Here is a 25113-nt window from a genome sequence, read left to right on the forward strand (position 1 = left end):
ATTTTAATGGACAAAAATGTGCTTTTCTTTCAAAAACAAGGACATTTTTAAGTGACCCCAACGGTAGTGTATATTGACACTAAGGACACGAGGAAGGGGAGAGAAGAAGAATGTGCCTATTTAAAAAGATACATATTTTTGTTGTGTAGCTCTCATGCTAAAAAAGGTTGGAGACCCCTGCTCTATTACAACTCCCATAAAAAGGAGACTTATATAGCCTATATTCATGACCTAATATTAATGGTATAGACTAAAGAAAAAACACCTGACGAGGTTAACCTCGCAAAGAAATCACACAGGCATTGAAGTGAGTAAGAGTCAGGCTATACATTACATGACTAGTGTGTATACGATGTTGGTTAATCTGTTATTGAGTAGCGACAGGCAGTATCACCTCGGTAATTCCAAGCACAAACTGTACTGAGAATCGTGTGTGTACATGTTTTTATGCTGTGAGAGCAGCAGCAATGATTTTGTTATCTGTTATTTGCATGGCTGTAAGAGCATGATGCAAACCCTCTTGGATAAATCACCACTCGACACCAAAGGGTATTAAATGAGTGGACAATTTAATAACCAGGCCCGTAGGCTTAGAGTTTCAGAGGCCCTCAAAGAAACATCCAGACAGTCCACATAAACAATTTGGATTAATGAACATGAATGTGTTCCATTACTCATCTCTTACCAACATTCTCCATCACCACCACAATCAGTGTGAAAAAAGCTGTTATTCAGAGAGAAAAAACCCTTCGGTTGTCCCACTTCCTGGCTTTCATTAGAGAGAAGAGTACTGCATTGTTTTATATATCTCTTGGAGTCCTTAAGGGCTTTCTCTCTCCCTCCCGCCTCTCTCTCTTCTTCCTTTCTGTTAGTCTGTGGAGGGCCTGAGCTCCGAGTTATTGAGGACTCACTGTGCAGGGAGAGAGCAGAGGCTCTAAGCCTTATGAAGACAGAGGGACAGAGGGAGAAAGAGCAAGAGGAGAGCACAGAGGGAGTGTTAAAATAAATGAATTAGTTGAGCAGGAAAATTAAAGGGTTTCCTTTATCTTACGTTCCTACGTGTAAGTTAACTTTATTTTGTCTTGTGCAGGGGACAACACAAAAAAGGGACCACACTGAACTGTCAAGATTGCATGAGAACCCTCAGCACCAAGTCTTGAGAAGAAAGAAACTGGCTGTAGAGACTAGCAGTATGTACTTGCCTACAGGACAGTGCATTGTTATTGTACTTGCCTACAGGACATACACCTTTATTTTGAGGAACTATAGGTAGCTATTCATGGGGCCCAGATTTGTTAGGGGAGAAACGCAGTTGAAAATACTTTTCAACTGGTGTCTTGTTTAACATTCCTAAGTGCTGCATCATATATCCCTACAGTTGTTAGAGAGGAGTCATCCGGTACATTCCATAAGGAAAATGGCACATACAGGAAGGGCAATAATACATTTGACAATAGTGATTACATAAGAAGAAAATGCAGGTATTGCCAACATGACACCCTATAGTCTTTCATAAGAGTAGACACCAAGTTTTGAAATGCACCGTTTACTTTACTTGATTCACTGTGGCAACTCAGTCAAGTATGACAGTTAGTGATACTGGAAAGGTAACAGTAGTTACCTCAAAACCGCACATCAAACCTAACCCATCTCTCGCTCCCCATCATTGTAAATGGACCGTGCACACTTTGGCTAGTTTTTCTAACTATTCCGGTGTGATATCTAGGCTAGTTTGATACGTTTGCAACGTTACCCATACAGGTTACGTAAACATAAAATCTTAAAGTGACAACAATATTATTTCAGTCAATTTAAAAAACACAACTAGCCAATATGAGAACTCACTGTGCTTGGGCGTTTTGCAGGTGTTTGTTTTTATGAAATGGTACATTTACAAAGAAAGAGTTGCATTTGTTATCCTCGCTTGATAATCTCGAATTTCTACATTCTCTGACTGATGCCATAGACAGGAGCATGTGCTCGGATCACACTGGCGCTGTTCCTCGCGGCTAGTAAGATGCACTCCAACACGTTAACCTTGCTTCACCAAAACTTACGAAAAAAACACGAAGAAAAATAAAATGTGATAAAGTACAATCCGATAAACGTTAGCTTGCGATGGTATGTAACTCGAAAGTAAGCTCTTACAAACTAAACGTTATTGTGCTTGCATGCTGTGTTGTAGCGAGTAAATCAGGATGTTATGCTATCAGAAATTGGACGATTAGCATTAGCATAACAAAAGGAGACTGACTAACTATCTTGATTTAGCGTGCGGTGCTATCTAGCTGGATAGCTAACTCACTCTCCAACGAATCACTGAAATTACAAGCCAACACTAACGTTAGCATTCTCCCGAAACAAAACAAGCAAAATAAACAACATACTTGTTTTTCGTGCAATGAAAGTGTCTTGTCAGCCAGCAAGATAGCTAGCTAATGCTAGTTAAAGTCCAGCAGTTGGTTGGTAGCTAGCTAGCTACTAACGTTAGCCGATATGGACTACATTAGCTAGGTCAAGGTGGTCATGTTATTAATAACAAATGTATCCGTTTCGTTGTCTAAAAACACAGATTAACACATTTAATTCGTACTCAATGTATATGCAAAGCTGATGTTTACAAATAGCTTCATTTACTGAGAAACACTTGCAGCTGGCTAGCAAGGAATTGCTAGCTATCTCGCTAAAGTTAGATAACCATTCCGCCGCTGACTGTCTGGCCCAAGCGCTCTATTGTAACGATTTCTACGCCGGGACCGTCCACCCGTTTCCTTGTACCTCTTACCTCCGAAATTATCAGAGTAGAACACAGCAAAATGGACTCCGGCTCCTCTTGATGTGTCCAGAAAAACGGAGCGCTCCTCTTCAGGATACAGCTCACGTCGATGGCCCTTTTTGCCGCTGGGGTCTCCCTCCACTTCGTATTTTCTCAGCAGCAGCTAGCTAGGCAACCTTCCCAGTTAGCCAACTGGCTAACCTCGGATACCACTGTCAATACTTTCGTTCCTGCTTAGATATAATGCCAAATTATAATATATTTCAATTCGTCCAACAGTTCGGTTCACCCACAGACAAAAAAAATCAACTTGGGGAAGGTGTATGGTCCGTGTCCGACCAGCATTGAAGGGGAATTAGCTGAAAATTAGACAGAGTTTATCCGCTTGATGCTCTTCGCTACCTCAAGCGATAGTGCTCTCGGTTCTCCGTTCACTGACTAGTAGAGAGTTGGTAGTCGCAGGATGATGACGATGCCAAAAACATTTTTTTTTTAGAACGATGCAAACATGTTACGTCCGAAATAGTTTCTTGAACCTGTACTGTTTAGGGTAGTTATTATAATGAATATGATTGTTTTCACATAATTGGTCCAGTCTATTGGCTACTGTTTCTTATATTTCATACAAAGTGTGTGTGTGTGATTGTGCTCTTTATGTTTGTATCTTTTATTATGTTTTATTGTTGTTGCATTTTTTTGGATGATGTATACCATGTGTATCCAGTACATATGACTAATACAACTTGAAACTTGAAATGCATCTGTGTGAAAAACCCAGGAGATTCATACCAACCAATTTCAGTATAACGCTATTTCCTGGACCAGTGTCTAGCACAGCGCTGAAGCGAAGCGGCTGTGTGCCCGGTATTGTTTTGCTTTGTTTTACGGTCATTTCCATGTCCTGTATCTTAATCTGCCAGGGGGAGCTAGTCTGAAGGCCTGAGATATCACTAAGCGCCAAAGAATGTGATTCTGAGGAGCATGGAATTGACACTGGCACTGAGCCAACGAAAGCTGAAAAATATGCCTCAGAGTGAGAGTGAGTGAGGGAGAGCTTTTCCAGGCCAGGCAGACACAAATAAACTAAGAGCCTCTGTGGATAGCAGAGCAGCCCGGCAGTTGAAACCTCCACACGCAGGGAATCCTTATGTGGAAATTGAAAAGTCCCTCTGACATGTCTGTCTTCATATTCTAATAGTACATTAGGTTTATTTGAGTATCCAGACAAAGTCAGAGGAATCAGTATGGTCATATTAGTTTTCACATTGAAATACAAAAGGCTTTGTTGGAGTTATATGTTTAGGCCACATCGCATCGGGCAACATAGAGTTGCGGAATATGAGGGGAAATGAATAACGTTAACATCCTATATGTCTCATGTCGCGGGACAGACCCAGGCTCCATAGAACATATGTCTCAGACCCAGGCTCCATAGAACATATGTCTCAGACCCAGGCTCCATAGAACATATGTCTCAGACCCAGGCTCCATAGAACATATGTCTCAGACCCAGGCTCCATAGAACATATGTCTCAGACCCAGGCTCCATAGAACATATGTCTCAGACCCAGGCTCCATAGAACATTTAGAATACGGCAGGAATCCATCAATGACAGAATGTCAGCTCTGTATGTTAAACCTCTGGACAGGGACACAACAGGACAGCTTATTGCTGTGACGATTCTCAATTTACACCGCGATATTCCTCACATAACTGCACACATTACTCCGATTAACATGGAGCCTAGGCTAGGCTGTCCAGACCACAGCTACAGAGGGGAAAAAAACACAACAAATGGCTTCCATCTGTTTCTATGACTGCTCCACCACTAGCGTCCAGACCAGTGCTGCTGGAGAGTGTTCAGACACTTTTGGCTGGCCTGTGCATTCTCATTGTGCATTTTTCTTACAAATCATAACTCCACTCTCAGAAACAGACAAGGCTTCCCATTCTATTTGCATCATATGTTTTTTAAAGACCAATGACAAATCCCAGATGCCTTTCATCTCGCTCACAAAGTCTGAACTGAGTCTCGACTTGCGCCGAGGTATTTCCGGGCCCGCAGAGTTCATAGTTTGACACACACCCAATGTCCATTGATGGGCTTCTGTGTTGTGTTGAGAAATAGAGGGTCGCAGTCAGTGATGGAGAACTGCTGTTGTCTGCTGACCACTAGGTTGGATGGTGGTCATGTGGCTAGTCTGTGTAATGATGGATGGAAAGTGGGTTTCATCATAATAATACAAAGCTTTCTCACATTCAGGAAACTTCTTTGCTCTGTTTTGACTAGATTAAACCATTACTCTGAGGTCAAGCCCTTACAACCACCAACATGACCATAGGGAAACACAGCTCTTACTCTGTACAATAGGGAAGATGACATTGGTATTGTTTGTATAGGCCTTCCCCTGTGCAGTAGTCAAATGAGCTCACAGAGGAAGAATATAGCTCAGTTGGCTGCATCAGGGTTTCTTGCTGTGAATGAAAGGGTTAACCCAGTATTGCCGGGAAAGGATCATGTGTTGCTCATCAGGCGTGTTGTGCCACACACAGCAGCAGCATAGTGCAGTGTGAGATCTCATATCTTTGATGATGAGTGCGGGAAGGAAGGGGGCTTTTCTCTTCTCGCCGGACATGACTCTTCAAGAGGGCCTAGGCCTGGAGGAAAAGTGTGGCACTATCATAGAGGATGACACCACACACACACTTTCTCTGTTTCACACACACACACACACACACACACGTCTGTTTCCCCGGTGCGTACTGTGGCTGTGTGGGATTACCCTCTGCCCACTGGTTCAGTGTAGTAGGTAGCATGGATAAGCCACACACAAACAGAAAGATGAAGAGATGAGAAAGAGGTCACCTCAGAACACTGCAGCCTCTCTGGAAAAGGAAAACATGGCTGACTGTGTGGCTGAGAGAGAGAATTGATTAGAGGTGACAGTAACAATGGCTCAGGCCAGATAATGATACAGTGCACTACAGTAAACCATGGATCCAGTACAGGGCAGAACAGACTGAGGATAGTGAACACAGAGAGAGAAACAGAAACCTGATATGGCATTTGAATTGAATGTACAGTGTTGATATCACAGATTGCATGGGATTTCAGATAAACATGTTTTTCTGCTCTGGCAGGGCAGAATGAACACAGACAAAACAAAGGGTGCCTTGATGAATGTATTGATATCTCAGAGAGATGTATCTACGTATCTCTGTGAACCGTCATTCATCAGTCTGTAGATTCACTTATTAGTTTCCCATGAATAGATACTGTATAGTTTGTATAAAGAAAAGTTATTTGCAAGTTGACCCAAATCTCAGAAGAAGTCTTCTAGCTAATCATCTTGTCTTCTATTTTTCTCACGCACAAGAAGTCGTCTTGTCATTTTGGCTCGTCTCCTATCTGTTTGGATTATCTCATCCGTTTATTTTAAGTGGCCTTTGTCTGATATCAGTGAGCGTCAACATTAGGCTTAGGTCATGTTTAGGTTGTGTCAGATCACCTTGTATCAGCGGCCTGTTCTGCTACGTACAAAGACACAACACAAAACAGAGCAACCAGAATATAGCTCTGACTGTGAGAACAATGCTCACAGCCCTGGAATTGCCCTTCATATTTTCGCATACACTGCTGTCATGGCAGTTAACCCACTGTTCCTAGGCCGTCGTTGAAAATAAGAATTTGTTCTGACTTGCCTAGTTAAATAAAGGTAAAATAAAATAAAAAATAAAAATGAAGGTTACATATGAAGCAGTCTGAGGTCAACTACCATACACTGCTGTCATGAAGGTTACATATGAATCAGTCTGAGGTCAACTACCATACACTGCTGTCATGAAGGTTACATATGAAGCAGTCTGAGGTCAACTACCATACACTGCTGTCATGAAGGTTACATATGAAGCAGTCTGAGGTCAACTACCATACACTGCTGTCATGAAGGTTACATATGAAGCAGTCTGAGGTCAACTACCATACACTGCTGTCATGAAGGTTACATATGAAGCAGTCTGAGGTCAACTACCATACACTGCTGTCATGAAGGTTACATATGAAGCAGTCTGAGGTCAACTACCATACACTGCTGTCATGAAGGTTACATATGAAGCAGTCTGAGGTCAACTACCATACACTGCTGTCATGAAGGTTACATATGAAGCAGTCTGAGGTCAACTACCATACACTGCTGTCATGAAGGTTACATATGAAGCAGTCTGAGGTCAACTACCATACACTGCTGTCATGAAGGTTACATATGAAGCAGTCTGAGGTCAACTACCATACACTGCTGTCATGAAGGTTACATATGAAGCAGTCTGAGGTCAACTACCACACACTGCTGTCATGAAGGTTATATATGAAGCAGTCTGAGGTCAACTACCATACACTACTGTCATGAAGGTTACATATGAATCCGGCTGAGGTCAACTACCATACACTGCTGTCATGAAGGTTACATATGAATCCGTCTGAGGTCAACTACCATACACTGCTGTCATGAAGGTTACATATGAAGCAGTCTGAGGCCAACTTCCATACACTGCTGTCATGAAGGTTACATATGAATCCGGCTGAGGTCAACTACCATACACTGCTGTCATGAAGGTTACATATGAATCAGTCTGAGGTCAACTACCATACACTGCTGTCATGAAGGTTACATATGAAGCAGTTTGAGGTCAACTACCATACACTGCTGTCATGAAGGTTACATATGAATCCGGCTGAGGTCAACTACCATACACTGCTGTCATGAAGGTTACATATGAATCAGTCTGAGGCCAACTACCATACACTGCTGTCATGAAGGTTACATATGAATCCGTCTGAGGTCAACTACCAGTCCAGTGTAATATGTGGTAGTATAATAGTTATTAGCTGATCCTTTTTGCATTTCAACTGTTAACAATTACAGTAAGTTCAGAATCAGGTAAAGTAATATTTAGGGGCAACCTTTCCCTGGGGTGTGCAGTAGAGTTCCAACACACGCAGTGCTATATCAACTAGATGTTTATTTATTTATTTCACTAGGCAAGTCAGTTAAGAACAAATTCTTATTTAACAATGTCGGCCTACCCCAGACAACGCTGGGCCAAGTGTTCCCCACCCTATGGGACTCCCAATCACGGCCAGATGTGATAAAGCCTGGACTTGAACCAGGGACTGTAGTGACGCCTCTTTCACGGAGATATAGTGTGTTAGACCACTGCGCCACTCGGGAGCCCAAACTATATCAGATATATCTGAAAATAGTTGTATTTATTTTTTGATCAACTGTTTATTTAGTTTAATTTATATTGACATAGGGGTACAAAGAAAATTTGGAGGAGACACATTAACCCTCCGCCCTGCCCCCCCAACCTCCTTCACTCAAGACATATTTATAAAGTAGATCTATAGACTTCTTAAATGACTTTAAAAGGTCTCCTCTAGACACTCATCAAAAACAACTAGACATTTCAATGATCTAAAGAGATAAGAACATGTTTATATGACATATACTGGCACTAGAACTGTCCAGGTGAAAAGCAGAAACACTGGTGGGAGACCATGAGCTGGAGTTTCAGACAGTACATTGGTAATGATGTAACGAGAGAGAGAGAGAGAGGAGAGAGAATAGCGACTCCATCTCTCCTGGCGTTTATTCCTTATTGATATGCATAGCTTTCCAGGATGTCTGTCCTTGCTGCTCTTCGCCAGCCTCCTCTAATATGAATTCCATTACCATCCAATGAGCGTCCATCAGGTATATGGAGGGAAGAGAGGGTGGAAGAGAGGGTGATGGGAGATGGGTTTCTGGCTCTACCACACACACACACACCAGTGGAGGCTGCTGAGGGGAGGACGGCTCATAACAATGGCTGGAACGGAGCATATGGAATGGCATAAAGCACATGGAAACCATGTGTTTGATGCGTTCCACCGATTCCGCTCCAGCCATTACCACGAGTCCGTCCTCCCCAATTAAGTTGCCACCAACCTCCTGTGACGCATACAGGGACAGACGAAGTGGCACACATTAATGGGCCAGCGCACGCAAACAAAATAGCGCGTCACAGATTTATTGATGATTTACAAATATATTGGCAGGACAGTTGGTTCCTTATTGTAATGACTATAACTACTGCTGTAACACTTGGATTACTGACAAGTATGAGGACCTAACAGAGATTGAGGGACCCCATTCACTCCTATGACCATAAGCAAATATCAATATTTGTATCAAATCAAGCACAATATACACAGTTAAAAAATATACATGCGAGTTAAAAAAATATCTTCCACATATTTACAATGAAAGTTACTGCAAAATACTGACTGTCACGTAGAGCTGAGCAAAACATTTATACATCGATGTGACGAGAATTTGTAGATTCAGATTGCATAGCAACAACACCACTATCATTGGAGGAAAAACATATTCAACCAATGAAAGACAGTGTACCATCAACAGGAATTACATGCTTAGGGTGTAATGACAGTAATTGTGAAATACTGTTTCTCAAAGAAAATCATGGAAAACAAAACATCACAAGACAGTCACTATATATAACAACCAAACGGAAATTTGCACTCTGTGAAAATATCTCACAGACTATCTCAGAAATTACCTTCCCGAATCCCTCTTGAATTCTAAACAGCTTTAGCATTGTGCGATGGGCATGAACCAAAGCAAAGCAGTGTACCAGCAGTTCTCAGTTATCTCATGCATGAAACAATAGACAGGGTTTGGTAATTAGAGTCGGAGTTTGTGAGAGAGAGAGAGAGAGACAGAGAGATAGATCCACATGCAGTCTGTGTACTACAACCAGAAGGGACAGAGCAGAGGAGAGGAGGAGACACTAGCTAATCTTTAGCATAAACATTTGTTGAGCCATCATATCTATCATGGGACTGGGTTAGCTGGCCGTTGGAATAAGGCTATATACCATCTGGTCTGGCTTTACTGTGGGCATGGAATATGTGTTTGTTGTAAAGGGGAGGGCCTGTAGGATCTTTGGAGGTCAAGTTCTAATATTATTGTCTGGGTGTCAGAACATGGCTACCGACACCCGCTTTCAGCAATAGTTTTACACGTTTTACTCCACAGGAGGCTGCTGAAGGGAGGACGGCTCATAATAATGGCTGGAACGGAGCGAATGGAATGGCATCAAACGCATGGAAACCAAGTGTCTGATCCATTTGATACCATTCCACTCATTCCGCTCCAGCCATTACCACGAGTCCGTCCTCCCCAATAAAGGTGCCACCAACCTCCTGTGTTTTAGTCCTTCCTCTCTCACTGATTCCCTCTCTCACTGCATGACAGCTGAATACAAAAGACAATAAAACAATCACATAAAAAGTGTAGATGAACTTGAAACAATGACTAAAAAAGGCACTGTACTGAGTTGATGGCGTTGCAAAAAGCATTCATTATTGGGCCGACCACAATCAGGATCCGTGTAGTGAAAGGATTATTGCCACACACTGTTTCTCCATAGAGTCTATACTATACAGTACATTTTAAGATGTTACGTTCTAAAAACATTTAACTTGTGCATTTATTGTTTCTTGTCTTTTGTTTATGCTGAAATGGAAAATAAATTCAGCATTTCCTGTTTTTTGCAGTCCCCTTGGCGGAGGTGTTGCTTTCTTGTTGTCAATGTGGTCGGTTGATGACGTTGCTTTGACATTGACATGAATAGAAGAAGCCTACAGTGCAGCTGGGTAACAGAATGTCCTTCCCTGCGATGGGGAAATGTCCTTTGTCACCGGCAGTACAGCAAGAGGACGGTTGGGAGAGAGAATTGACTGACTCCGTGACTCTTTAGGGACTAGCCTATAGGAGACAGACAGACAGGGAGAGGTCATGCGACGACATACAGTACAGTACATGTTCATACAATCAATAGAATAACATCCTTCATTGGAAGGAGTGACGTGATGTTTTAACATTCGTTTGGTTGTCACACCAGACCCTCTGACCTACAGTATGTAACTCACAAAGGTCCTTGGGAAGGAATGAGAATGATGTCATTTCACAATCAGCTGGCATGTTGATCTAGTCTACACCAAACTGTCAATAAATCCCCCGTTGGAAACAGATATTTACAGTTGATTTTTATGTAGTTACAGTAGGTCTACAATAGGGCATGCTGTCTACAGCAGTGGAGGTTGGTGGGAGGAGCTATAGGAGGATGGGCTCATTGTAATGGCTGGAATGGAATTATGGAACAGGGTCAAAAAAGTGGTTTCCATATGTCTGATGTGTTTTATACCGTTACATTTATTACATTCCAGCCATCACAATGAGCCCGTCCTCCAAATAGCTCCTCCCACCAGCCTCCACTGGTCTACAGTAGGCCTGCCCTACACAGTTAACTGAGAGTAGTCTATGACCCTCCACCCTTATGGCATGCTGCAAACCAACAGAACCCTGGGGGTAAAAAAGCTGTGTGTGAATGACGTGAGCTCACAGCTAGTCTAATGGACCTTGACCCTCCCAGCCTTTCTGAGAGAGAGAATAAGGGGCCATCCCAACGCCCTGTTGCGCCACACTTCCATGCATGCCTGTGGTAATCACTAACAGATGTCAGGACTCTTCCTGCTTCAGAGGGTTAGAAGGTTATGATGGGTACAGAGGACTAGGGGACAGAGTTCAGCAGTCACTGTGTGTGTGTGTGCCCTTATATCAGTAAGTGAGGCAGTAAGTGAGGCATGTGTTTGTGCAGTCATGTGTATATTTCTGTGCGTGTGAGTGTGTGGGAGTATGTGAGACTCTGTCTCGCTCTGTATCTGTATTTGTATTTGTATTTGTGTGTGTGTGTGTGTGTGTGTGTGTGTATGTGGCTACGACGTATCAAAACAAACTATGCAAGGGGAACAGAAATTACTATTGTGGTAGGCCGGGTGACTGCAGGCTGACTTCGGTCGTTAGTTGAGCGGGGTTTCCTCTGAGATTGGTGCAGCTGGCTTCTGGGTTAGGCAGGCGGGTGTTAAGAAGTGAGGTTTGGCGGGTCATGTTTCGGAGGATGCATGACTCAATTTTCGCCTCTCCCAAGCCCGTTAGGGAGTTGCAGCGATGAGACAAGATCGTAATTGGATCGCAATTGGAAATCACAAAATTGTGGAAAAAAACAGGGTAAAATACAACCCCCCCCAAAAAACAGAAATGACTGTTGCTAAATTGGGCTCCCGAGTGGCGCAGCAGTCTAAGACACTGCGTCTCAGTGCAAGAAGCGTCACTGCAATCCCTGGTTTGAATCCAGGCTGCATCACATCTGGCCGTGATTGGGTGGCGCACAATTGGCCCAGCGTCATCTGGGTTTGGCCGTCATTGTAAATAAGAATTTGTTCTTAACTGATTTTCCTAGTTAAATAAAGGATAAATATCTGCGCATGATGAGTATGTACACTACCATTCAAAAGTTTGGGGTCACTTAGAAATGTCCTTGTTTTTTGAAAGAAAAGCACATTTTTTTGTCCATTAAAATAACATCAAATTGATCAGAAATACAGTGTAGACATTGTTAATGTTGCAAATGACTATTGTAGCTGGAAACGGTCGATTTTTTATTGAATATCTGCATAGGCGTACAGAGGCCCATTATCAGCAACCATCACTCCTGTGTTCCAATGGCATGTTGTGTTAGCAAATCCAAATTTATCATTTTAAAAAGGCTAATTGATCATAAAAAAAACTTTTGCAATTATGTTAGCACAGCTGAAAACTGCTGTTCTGATTAAAGAAGCAATAAAACTGGCCTTCTTTAGACTAGTTGAGTATCTGGAGCATCAGCATTTGTGGGTTCGATTACAGGCTCAAAATGGCCAGAAACAAAGACCTTTCTTCTGAAACTCATCAGTCTATTCTTGTTCTGAGAAATGAAGGCTATTCAATGCTAGAAATTGCCAAGAAACTGAAGATCTCGTACCACGCTGTGTATTACTCCCTTCACAGAACAGCGCAAACTGGCCCTAACCAGAATAGAAAGAGGAGTGGAAGGCCCCGGTGCACAACTGAACAAGAGGACAAGCGCATCAGAGTGTCTAGTTTGAGAAACAGACGCCTCACAAGTCCTCAACTGGCAGCTTTATTAATCGTACCTGCAGGTTGGTGGCACCTTAATTGGGGAGGACGGGCTCTTGGTATTGGCTGGAGCGGTATAGGTGGAATGGTGTCAAATACATCAAACAAGGGGCAAAACTTTCAATGGGGACAGAGGGGGCATGTCCCCCCACATTCTGAAATTGCATTTTTGTTCCCCCGAGCTTTATAATTGGAATGTGATACAAAACGAGGCAATGGTGTGCTTTAGGACCATGTGGACGCCTCCGAGCGGTCAGGTAGGCTGTTTAGAGTGTTTATCCCGACTGGATAAAAAATACAAAACAATGTCCCTCCCACTTCTAAAACAAAAGTTGCACCACTGCATCAAAAATGTTGTTTTCAAGTGTTTGATGCCATTCCATTTGCTCCCTTTGGGGCATTGTTATGCGCCGTCCTCCCCTCAGCAAGGCCTGTAATTATAAAGTATCACAGACTACATGTGCTGATCTAGGATCAGGTCTCCTCATCCATGTCCATCTTATTAATTATGATCTAAAAGGCTAAACTGATCCTAGATCCTTTCTCTTAATCAAATGATAGACTGTTGAGTTTCATGTTACAGTAACAGCAGGACAGGTCAACCCACGTCAACAGCAACAGGCCATGTTAGTATGTCACCAGAACAGCACATTATGTCATCACCAGGCTGTCTGTCCTCCCTCCCTGTTCCTGAGTTCCATTGATGGGTGTGACTGACGCATTCGCCAGTCACCACCTTGGACTCTATTCAATCCGTATTACAGATATGCAGCGTTAAAGCGTGATTGAAATGTAAATGCAATATTCCGCGTTAGCGGAGACTACGTTCACGGTAAACGCTGCCTTTTTCGGCACAATCGGGATTACCTTCACATTTATATCGCGCAATCTGTAACGATTCAGTGATGCATTTTGAATAGAGCCCATTATCTTATCCTGCAGCGTTGCTACATTAACAGCAAAGTACAGCAGAGTTGACTACTATAGTGTTAGTAAATAACAGGTGTATGTTTACCATGATCTCATGTTAGATCCCTTGTCCAGAGTCCATTCGAACGCCACCTAAAAGAAACAAATTGACAGCTCATGTGACGAATACAATATCCCTGTATAAATCTCAAACAATATGGACATTTACAGTCTACGAATAGCTTTCCTATCAGTATGTACTTAGATATTTAAAGTGCACATATAAAAGGAATTGACTCCAGTCTAGTCCATGCATGAACGCTATCGTCACACTTGCAGTGGCTCAGTAGTAAAGTATACAATGGCGCCCTCTATTGGAGAAAAGTTACACTCAACCAACCTGTTTTCACAGTGGCATTTATCAGGGAAAGGCATGTGATTGCACATGTCCAAATTTCAATGACAAAACAGGAGTGAGCAGTCAACAGAGTTGACAACAGACAGATCTTCGTATTGTGAACTAAGAGTAGTCTAATGCTCGGAGAACAAGGACGACTATTGCCAACTAACATACAAAATATACAGCCTCAGCTCAGATGGTTCCAGTTATACATTATTTTCAAAGATCATTATTAGTGGGCTGCAATACATTTTCTTTTGGGGTTTTAAGATGACTCACCATCTTTATTCATCCACTGTTCCAGGTCTTCCATCTCCAGCTCCAACACAGAGGGGACATCATCCTCAAACATGGGCCTGGAAAACAGACAACATCGTCAGCCCGTCATATTACTGTTCTGACATTCGAAAAATGACAAAATAAAGGGACTAAAATGAAGGGAGTGTAGAGGGGGGGGGAATACAAACATCCACTGTTGAGGTATAAAGACAATCCAAACATTTGAGGGGTTTCTCACACGGTGTACTGGTCTCAAATGAAACTCCTTAGGAATATGCTGTTTCTCACTGATTTCCACCCAAAACTGTTCGTATTTGAATAAGCACTGTCCTTCCCTCCAATAGAGTTTGACATGATTTTCTACTCAAGGCCATTTGAGTGGTAGTATTGCTGATTCCCAGAGGGGGGCGCTCTCGTCATTGACCATAGTTTTCTGTCAATGCGCTGAAGTCATCATGGACACATGATTGGCTTAGAGAGAGAGAGAGAGCACTCATGTGCAGTGTAAAGTTTTGACAGGAGATCGTTTTTGACGATGTTAGTCTTTCTCTTACACTAAAGATACCTTAGTCATACCGTACATTCTCACGTGGAGGCTGGTTACCAGGGAAAGGGTGTCATGTCATAGCAGGAGGAACTTGAGCTTTGCCATATTTCTGCTGAAATGCTCTTTCATAAGTTCTCAGGCTAATGTGTAAACACTTCGATTCACACATGACTATATACTTTATGTCAGATATGAGAGACTGGTGCATGTGTGTTTGTGTGAAACAACTTGTTGAGGAAAAGAGCACACACACACACCCACACACACAGAGAGAGACACACACACGGAACACGCACACACACGCCTGTTTCAAACTCCTCAACGTCTTTCTTTCTAAACAGGAAATAACAAACAGAGGCGAGAAAGGGTGAGGTCAAAATCATACCAAGGAAACAGATTTACCGCCATATATGAATTTTAAGTGACTGCAACTTCAAACGTATAGAGAGCACAGTCAAGACAGCAGTAGCCTAGATACATTCGGAAAGTATTCAGACCCCTTGACTTTTTCCAAATTTTGTTAAGTTACAGGCTTATTCAAAAATGGATTAAATTGTTTTGTACCTTCATCAATCTACACATGATAACCCATAATGACAAAGCAAAAACAGTTTTTTAGACATCTTTGCAAATGTATAAAAAATATCACATTTACTTAAGTATTCAGACCCTTTACTCAGTACTTTGTTGAAACACCTTTGGCAGCGATTACAGCCTCGAGTCTTCTTGGATATGACGCTACAAGCTTGGCACACCTGTATTTGGGGATTTTCAGATCTCTCCAGAGATATTCAATCGGGTTCAAGTCCGGGCTCTGGCTGGGCCACTCAAGGACATTCAGGCTTGTCCCGAAGCCACTCCTGCGTTGTCTTGGCTGTGTGCTTAGGGTCATTGTCCTGTTGGAAGGTGAACCTTCGCCCCAGTCTGAGGTCCTGAGCGCTCTGGAGCAGGTTTTCGTCAAGGATCTCTCTGTACTTTTCTCCGTTCATCTTTAGACCAGAGAATCCTTTTTATTATGGTCTGAGAGTCCTATAGGTACTGTTTGGCAAACTCCAAATGGGCTATCATGTGCCTTTTACTGAGGAGTGACTTCTGTCTGGCCACTCTACCATAAAGGCCTGGTTGGTGGAGCGCTGCAGATATGGATGTTCTTCTGGAAACTTCTCCCATCTCCACAGAGGAATTATGGAGCTCTGTCAGAGTGACTATCGGGTTCTTGGTCACCTCCCTGACATTGGCCCCACTCCCCTGATCGCTCAGTTTGGCCGAGCGGCCAGCTCTAGGAAGAGTCTTGGTGGATCCAAACCTCTTCCATTTAAGAATCTATTTAGTGTTTTTTTAGGTTTACAGTTTTGGACCCTTGTGTACTAGGCAGTAAGTGAAACTCACTACACATTAGCACAGTTTACCTGATTTATTTCTGCTGTGTTCTTGTGGACCTTCAATGCCTTTCCAAATCATGTCCAATCAATTGAATTTACCACAGGTGGACTCCAAGTTGTAGAAATATCTCAAGGATGATCAATGGAAACAGGATGCACCTGAGCTCGATTTCGAGTCTCATCGAGTCTCTGTTTTTTTGCCCAAAAAATTAAAAACCTGTACTCACCTTGTCATTATGTGGTATTGATTGTAGATTGACGAGGGAAATACATTTAAAAACATATATATACACATTTTAGAATAAGGCTGTAATGTAACAAAATGTGGAAAAAGTCAAGGGGTCTGAAAACTTTCCAAATGCACTGTATAACTTCATAGTGCAGTGTTCAATACTTACATTGGAACTTTTTCTGTGTCATCGCTACCATGCAAATATTTATCCTCTTCTACGTTATCTGGAATAGGAAACCATCATTATAGCCAACATCGTGCACCACCTAAGAAAGTCATGTCAAAGTATATTAACAATATCCACTGTATTGTGGTTGAGTACACAACTGTAGGCCTACACACTATTTTAAATAAGTGTGCACAAAGCTAAACATACCCCAACTCAGAGCTGTTTTTCACGTCATCGTGTTGTAAAGTGAAAGGTACAGTACATCTAGTCATAAGCAGATCTGTCATGGTGTATGAGAATGAGGTCATGTCACTTCTCATCACGTGGACATATTTCCAGCTATAGCACAGTTCTCATGACTTACCAGAATTGTTCTTTCCTTTCCGATTCCATCTGCGGTTGATTATGACTACGCCCACTACCATTGCGATTATCACGACCACCAGCACAACAGGAACCAGGACGAAGGTGAGACTCAGACTGTCCTCCAGTGGTGCTTCAGAGGATTTGAAATGATCCTCCCCTGGAGGAGGAACCATCATGGTGGGAAACTGATCATGACGCTATAGATGTAACACCGGCTTGTCTGCAATGTTTCTGCAATTATTTTCACCATCTCAATAACCGTTTCTAACACACGGTTTTCTTCAGTTTTGTTGTTTGTGTTCAATCAATCAAATCAACCAAGTTTATTTTATAAAGCCCCTTTTACATCAGCAGTTGTTACTAAGTGCTGATGTACTGATACCTTCTATATTGACATCTGGACTGAACCCAGAACCAGCTTCAGCTTCAGTCTCATATCCCTCTGAAATGACAGGAAATTAAATGAAAAACCAGAGGGCTTTTTTTGTTGTTGTCATGCAAGGCTCTGATGGAAATCAGGTAATGGAATTGTGTTATGGAGACAGGTGTAATCTCACCTGAAGGACTCTCATATGATAGGTATGAGTCTGGTGTAGGGGTAGCATCACTTACAGGTGGGATCACTGGGGACATTGAGAGAAGCATCAACACAAGCACAACTAATGCCAAACCCGTTGGAAAGGGACAGTTATGAGCTCTTGCCACCAGGTCGTGTTGGAGGAGTATGCACATGGGGGAGCAGACAACAGCTAAAGCTCACCTGAGAACCCGGCATCATTTTCTGTTTGTGTTTCTTCAACAGTACTTGTGTCCTCATCACCCTGGCAGAACACTGCAATGAATGAAAGAGTCCATGGTTAAGCAACATAGGGCCAAGAGTTCTTCATTATAACACCACCTGACCTCAAGCCTACGGTGTAACGAGAGCCAAGAGTTTTCCCGGGTCACTTGGCCAGGAAAAGAAAAATCATCACCCTAGTTTTATGCCATTTAGAATATTGGGGATTCATAGAAAACCCACGAAAGACTCCACTATGTGCAAACTACACTGAGTCAGACAGTGTGATACTGTTTAAACAGTCATCAGATCTTTGGATGTGAATCAGTTTGGGCCTGTCAGTAGTGTACTTGGTTGAGAGCTGTGACCTTAATCATGTTTAACAAAATGAGCCGATGTGTCATACACTCTTCCAAAAAAGGGTTCCAAAGGGGTTCTTCAGCTGTCCCCATAGGCAACCTTTTTTGATTTCAGGTAGAACCCTTTTTGGTTAAAGGTAGTACCCCTTTGGGGTACATGTAGAACCCCAAAAGCGTTCTATCTGGAACCAAAAAGGGTTCTTCAAAGGGTTCTCCTATGGGGACAGCCTGATAACCCTTTTAGGTTCTAGATAGCACCTTTCTTTGTGTAGGTTAACCACAGACATTCCAAGAAGCATCACACATCTTACTGTAAATGTTTGGGCGTGTACAGTGTAATTCAAAATTAATGTGTTGAGGAGACGTGGGCATTAAAAACCCTTCCAAATGAACGTATCCCTTGGTTACCAGCCAGTGGATACAGCGATAAAGGCAAGGCACATACAGTATACTGGCAGTAGACTCTATGACTCTTTCAACTCAAAAGAGGTATCACACAGATGGAGATAACGTGCACCACAGAGGGAACAAACGGTGCCATTAGAACCTGGGTAATGCCATCGCGAAAATGTTTCTGTTAATGCTTTTCCTACCGACAAAACACAATGTTCTCGTTCTTTTGGTGAAGATGGGTCTTTTGAAATGAAACAGGAACATCAACGTTTCACTGTGTTCATAGCTGATTGTTATCGTTCGTAACTAACTACCTGTTGCAAGAAGGGATGTGAACTCAGCCTCTTTCACAACTGACATGGGACAGAAATGTACAAAGACAATAACATCCGTTTGAATAGAAGTGAACAAGCTCTCGGAGAGCTATTCAAATATTCAACTTCAGAAAGCATTGTGAAGCCACTCAAAGGCACATGTAGCCATACAGCAGGTACAGTGTGTGAGACCTACTGGATAGAATACAATGTAGTCAAAAGGCCTAGAACTTTCACTATCTCTTCATAAAACGTGTCCACACATATTTCAGCAGCCAACACCCGCCAATATCAACCACATTTCAGCAGACTATTACATTCTCAGGCAAACTGGAAAAAAAAGAGCAGAACAGAGAGACACCAAGAGAAAACAGACAGGTCATGAAAGTGAGGGAATGTAGGAGAGTAGAGAAAGCCATGAAATGTCTGTTTCCAATGAGCAGTAAGGGCAAGTCATCTTTCCAATCCACAGTCCACACCTACCAGTCCCAGCCAGGCAGGCTGTCAGAGCCAGCAGCAACATGATCGACGATGGGGTCATTTCCCTGTGGCCTCTCCTCGCTCTCCTCCCTCTCGTCCTTGTGTTACCATGGACAGGAGCAGCAGCAGACATAGTGACATTGTGTGGTGGTGGTGCCCATTTCCTTCTGCCTACTCATGTCTGTCACGGCATCCTACTTCCTGATTCTGGGCTGCTTTTGACTCACCTAGAGGGGGAGGGAGAGAATGAGAGAGAGGGCGAGGGAGGGAGGGAGGGAGGGAGAGAAAAAAAAGAGATGGTGAGAAAGAAACCTACAGTACACAGCCACATAGCTACACACACCCAGCTGGATCACTCTTGCGGATGTGATGCAATTAACTGTGTGCCTGTAGCCACAAGCCTGGCAGCTCCTCTGCTCTCTGCGGAAGCAAAATCCTCCCAGTTAAGGTATTCAAGCACTCTGGGCATACCAAAGAGAAGACAAGAGCACAGCAAACTTACTAAATGGGGGAAAGGAAAATGTTTTGCTTAGTTACATTCAGTAAGGAGCAGCTGGTAGTTGTTATCTGTTACACTGGTCTCCTGAAGGACCAGGTAAGCTTCTGTTTGGGTTTGAATTCAAACCGCTAACAGGGTCAGAACTGAGCTCTGAAAGTTGTATACTGTACTATCTATGGATATGTCGTTATAGCTCATTAACCTTCCCCCATACCCTTATCCACCTATCCCATAAAGCATAGCCCCGACCATGACAAGTTTAGACATGATGTCACAGGTGAATGATTTTTCTGAGTTGAAACATGTTCAGAGTTGAGACTATAAACACAGAAGCGTCCAACTGATACGGACTTTTAAAGAAAGGTTGGCCCGGCAAATAAAAAGTAACAGTACACACCAATGCAAATGAGGGTTTGGTGATGCATAGTTAGGGTTGGGGTTATCCATTGTACTTAAATCGTTTTTTACAATTATTATTTTATACATGTGTATTGATGATGCAATGTATTATAGACATGTACCATGTTTGACCATGATTGTTTTCAGTGTCTCAAAAGTTGGAGTTTTCCACAATGAGTTTCAGTATTGTGTATTATTGTATCATTGTCGAGTGCCACTTTAACACATGTTTCTAACTCTGTCTAGTTGTGATTCATGGATGATGTAATTCAGGAAAATCACAGAGACATAATCCACCAGTCAATGTAAGCTTTGGTAGATGAATATATTTCCTCTTTCTATCAATACTGAAGGCTTTTAAACATGTTTATGTATTTACCAGCTGTGTCTAGTCTGGCAAGAGAATTAGGAGGCCAGCATGCCAGCGGATTTAATATGTCTAATTTATATGGCCCATTAGCGCCCCCATGTGGTAAAGTGTAATATGAGTTCATGTGCTCCCTCCCATTTGACCTCAGATAAAGTCATCTCTTCTACCTCTAACTCTAGTGGAGTTGCAAGTCTGTGACCACTCAATTATATTATTTCCACAATAATGAACTAAGCTGTTGGTGATCCCAGTTGGCCTGTTTAGAGATAACCTTGAAGGAATTTTAATTAGCATACATTGTCTGTGTAAGATTATGACCACAGTTAGAGTTCAGAGCGCTGAGGAGATTAATATTGAACGTTTCCATGGTTTTAATTAATTAGGCTAAACAGAAAATGCTTTCGCTCTAAAAGGCAGTGAGTGTGGAGATGAAATGCTTGTTCACATCAAGCGTTACACAGAGACATAGTGGAGTCAGCCTTAACCTCTATGGGATTGGTGTCCCCCCCTCCCCCGCAGGACGGTTGAGTTAATGTAGGCTAATGTGTTTAGCATGAGTTTGTAAGTAACAAAAACATTTCCCAGGACATAGACATATCTGATATGGGCAGAAAGCTTAAATTATTGATAATATAACTGCACTGTCCAATTTACAGTAGCTATTGCAGTGAAATAATACCATGCTACTGTTTGAGGAGAGTGCACAATTATGAACTTGAACATGTATTAATGAACCAATTAGGCACATCTGGGCAGTCTTGATACAACATCTTGAACAGATATGCAATGGTTCATTGGATCAGTCTACAACACATACACTTCTGCCATCTAGTGGCCAAAATCTAAATTGTGCCTGGGCTGGAATAATACATTATGACATTTCTCTTGCATTTCAAAGATGATGGTACAAAAAAATACAAAAAACGCACAATTTTTTATTTGTATTATCTTTTACCAGATCTAATGTTGTCACGCTTGCCTTAGTTATCTTTGTTTTCTTTAATATTTTGGTTAGGTCAGGGTGTGACATGGGGGTTTTATGTGTTTTGACTTGTCTAGGGGTTTGTATGTTTATGGGGCTGTTTCCTGTCTAGGTATATTGTATGTCTATGGTTGCCTAGATTGGTTCTCAATTAGAGGCAGCTGTCTATCGTTGTCTCTGATTGGGAACCATATTTAGGCAGCATATTCTTTGGGTATTTTGTGGGTGATTGTTTCCTGTGTCAGTGTTTGAACCACACGGGACTGTTTCGTTGCTAGTTCACTTTATTATTTTGTATTCTGTGTTCATGTTAAGTTTTTCTTATTAAAAACCATGGACACCTACCATGCTGCGTATTGGTCCGATCCTTGTTTCACCTCTTTAGAGGAAGAGGAGGAAAACCACAGTGGGCAGAATCACCCACCAAAATAGGACCAGGCAGCGGCAGGAGGAGCAGCGATGTCAGGATTATTGGACTTGGGAGCAAAATCTGGACTATACCACTTGGGAAGAGATAGAAAGGTGGGCGGTCGACCCAGGGAGAGTGCCGGAGCCCGCCTGGGATTCGCTGGAGCAGTGCGAGGGGGGTTACAGGAGAATGGAGTTGGAGAAATGAGCACGGCGGCGCGGTAGGAAGCCCGAGAGTCAGCCCCTAAAATTTATTGGGGGGGGCACACAGGGAGTATGGCGAAGCCAGGTAGGAGACCTGCGCCAACTTCTTCTGCTTACCGGAGAGCGAGAGAGAACGGGCAGGTACCGTGTTATGCTGTGGAGTGCACGGTGTCCCCAGTGCGGGTGCATAGCCCGGTGCGGTACATACCAGCTCCTCGCATCGGCCGGGCTAGAGTAGGCATCGAGCCAAGTGCCATGAAGCCGGCTCTATGCATCTGGTCTCTAGTGCGTCTCCTTGGGCAGGCGTACATGGCACCAGCCTTACGCATGGTGTCCCCGGTTCGCCTGCACAGCCCAGTGCGGGCTATTCCACCTCGCCGACACTGGCAATGCGAACGGGAGCATTCAACCAGGTAAGGTTGGGCAGGCTCGGTGCTCAAGAGCTCCAGTGCGCCTGCACGGTCCGGTCTATCCAGTGCCACCTCCACGCACCAGTCCTCCGGTGGCAGCTCCCCGCACCAGGCTTCCTGTGTGTGTCCAGAGCCCAGTACTCCCTGTTCCTCCTCCCTGCACTCGCCCTGAGGTGCGTGTCCTCGGCCCAGTACCACCAGCACAGGCACCACGCACCAGGGCTACAGTGCGCCCGCCTGTCCAGCGCTGCTAGAGTCTCCGTCTATCCAGTCTACAAGGAGCCGCCAGAGCCGCCAGTCTGCAAGGATCCGCCAGAGCCGCCAGTCTGCAAGGAGCCGCCAGAGCCGCCAGTCTGCAAGGAGCCGCCAGAGCCGCCAGTCTGCAAGGAGCCGCCAGAGCCGCTAGTCTGCAAGGAGCCGCCAGAGCCGCCATTCAGCCAGGATCCGCCAGAGCCGCCAGTCAGCCAGGATCCGCAGAGACGCCAGTCAGCCAGGATCCGCCAGAGCCGCCAGTCAGCCAGGATCCGCCAGAGCCGCCAGTCAGCCAGGATCCGCCAGAGCCGCCAGTCAGCCAGGATCCGCCAGAGCCACCATTCAGCCAGGATCCGCCAGAGCAGCCAGTCAGCCAGGATCTGCCCTTCAGTCCGGAGCTGCCCTTCAGTCCTGAGCTACCCCTCAGTCCGGAGCTGCCCCTCAGTCCGGAGCTGCCCCTCAGTCCAGTTGGGCCATTTATTAGGGTTGCCAATCCTAGGTCGGCGGCGAGGGTCGCCGTTCCTAGGATGCCACAAAAGCGGACTAAGACTATGGTGGAGTGGGGTCCACGTTCCGCGCCAGAGCCGCCACCGTGGACAGACGCCCACCCAGACCCTCCCCTATGGGTTTAGGTGTGGTTAAAGGTAGTACCCCTTTGGGGTACATGTAGAACCCCAAAAGCGTTCTATCTGGAACCAAAAAGGGTTCTTCAAAGGGTTCTCCTATGGGGACAGCCTGATAACCCTTTTAGGTTCTAGATAGCACCTTTCTTTGTGTAGGTTAACCACAGACATTCCAAGAAGCATCACACATCTTACTGTAAATGTTTGGGCGTGTACAGTGTAATTCAAAATTAATGTGTTGAGGAGACGTGGGCATTAAAAACCCTTCCAAATGAACGTATCCCTTGGTTACCAGCCAGTGGATACAGCGATAAAGGCAAGGCACATACAGTATACTGGCAGTAGACTCTATGACTCTTTCAACTCAAAAGAGGTATCACACAGATGGAGATAACGTGCACCACAGAGGGAACAAACGGTGCCATTAGAACCTGGGTAATGCCATCGCGAAAATGTTTCTGTTAATGCTTTTCCTACCGACAAAACACAATGTTCTCGTTCTTTTGGTGAAGATGGGTCTTTTGAAATGAAACAGGAACATCAACGTTTCACTGTGTTCATAGCTGATTGTTATCGTTCGTAACTAACTACCTGTTGCAAGAAGGGATGTGAACTCAGCCTCTTTCACAACTGACATGGGACAGAAATGTACAAAGACAATAACATCCGTTTGAATAGAAGTGAACAAGCTCTCGGAGAGCTATTCAAATATTCAACTTCAGAAAGCATTGTGAAGCCACTCAAAGGCACATGTAGCCATACAGCAGGTACAGTGTGTGAGACCTACTGGATAGAATACAATGTAGTCAAAAGGCCTAGAACTTTCACTATCTCTTCATAAAACGTGTCCACACATATTTCAGCAGCCAACACCCGCCAATATCAACCACATTTCAGCAGACTATTACATTCTCAGGCAAACTGGAAAAAAAGAGCAGAACAGAGAGACACCAAGAGAAAACAGACAGGTCATGAAAGTGAGGGAATGTAGGAGAGTAGAGAAAGCCATGAAATGTCTGTTTCCAATGAGCAGTAAGGGCAAGTCATCTTTCCAATCCACAGTCCACACCTACCAGTCCCAGCCAGGCAGGCTGTCAGAGCCAGCAGCAACATGATCGACGATGGGGTCATTTCCCTGTGGCCTCTCCTCGCTCTCCTCCCTCTCGTCCTTGTGTTACCATGGACAGGAGCAGCAGCAGACATAGTGACATTGTGTGGTGGTGGTGCCCATTTCCTTCTGCCTACTCATGTCTGTCACGGCATCCTACTTCCTGATTCTGGGCTGCTTTTGACTCACCTAGAGGGGGAGGGAGAGAATGAGAGAGAGGGCGAGGGAGGGAGGGAGGGAGGGAGAAAAAAAGAGATGGTGAGAAAGAAACCTACAGTACACAGCCACATAGCTACACACACCCAGCTGGATCACTCTTGCGGATGTGATGCAATTAACTGTGTGCCTGTAGCCACAAGCCTGGCAGCTCCTCTGCTCTCTGCGGAAGCAAAAT

At 43.8% G+C, this 25113-nt stretch overlaps 2 protein-coding genes across 6 annotated transcripts in view; both read right to left on the bottom strand.

The window, feature by feature from the left end:
- fbxw7 (F-box and WD repeat domain containing 7) overlaps nt 1-3199 on the bottom strand; it is a 209251-nt gene extending 206052 nt beyond the window's left edge. For 3 of the 4 annotated variants that reach the window (XM_065003918.1, XM_065003919.1, XM_065003917.1), the window contains exon 1: nt 2786-3199. The gene's annotated coding sequence lies outside the window, so the exon portion shown is untranslated. The remainder of the gene's footprint in view (nt 1-2785) is intronic. The other variant, XM_065003920.1, reaches the window with a different exon arrangement.
- Nucleotides 3200-8803: 5604 nt separating this feature from the next.
- LOC115145614 (transmembrane protein 154-like) lies at nt 8804-24926 on the bottom strand. Of its 2 annotated transcripts, XM_065003922.1 has the most exons (10): nt 24685-24920; nt 19468-19691; nt 17901-17972; nt 17698-17763; nt 17523-17582; nt 17139-17297; nt 16772-16829; nt 14445-14521; nt 13872-13918; nt 8804-10606 (listed from the first exon to the last, which is right to left on the bottom strand). In XM_065003922.1, exons 2-9 carry the CDS (start codon nt 19595-19597, stop codon nt 13884-13886), a joined length of 657 nt encoding a protein of 218 aa, XP_064859994.1. In that variant the 5' UTR covers nt 19598-19691; nt 24685-24920; the 3' UTR covers nt 8804-10606; nt 13872-13883. The 2 variants fall into 2 exon arrangements, with proteins under 2 accessions (XP_064859994.1, XP_064859995.1); XM_065003923.1 differs by lacking the exons at nt 8804-10606; nt 13872-13918 and having other exon boundaries at nt 14416-14521; nt 24685-24926.
- Between the last annotated feature and the right edge of the window lie 187 nt (nt 24927-25113).

The sequence above is a fragment of the Oncorhynchus nerka genome, linkage group LG18, assembly GCF_034236695.1.
Source record: "Oncorhynchus nerka isolate Pitt River linkage group LG18, Oner_Uvic_2.0, whole genome shotgun sequence".
In the NCBI taxonomy this organism is placed as follows: domain Eukaryota; kingdom Metazoa; phylum Chordata; class Actinopteri; order Salmoniformes; family Salmonidae; genus Oncorhynchus; species Oncorhynchus nerka.

Excerpts from the sequence above, each read along its gene's own strand:
- LOC115145614 (XM_065003922.1), bottom strand. The coding sequence starts at position 19,597 with ATGTCTGCTGCTGCTCCTGTCCATGGTAACACAAGGACGAGAGGGAGG. Across the intron at positions 17,764-17,900 it reads AAATGATGCCGGGTTCTCAG|TGATCCCACCTGTAAGTGAT; the intron begins GTGAGCTTTAGC and ends CAATGTCCCCAG. Across the intron at positions 13,919-14,444 it reads ACAGTGGATGAATAAAGATG|GTGGCGTTCGAATGGACTCT; the intron begins GTGAGTCATCTT and ends TGTTTCTTTTAG.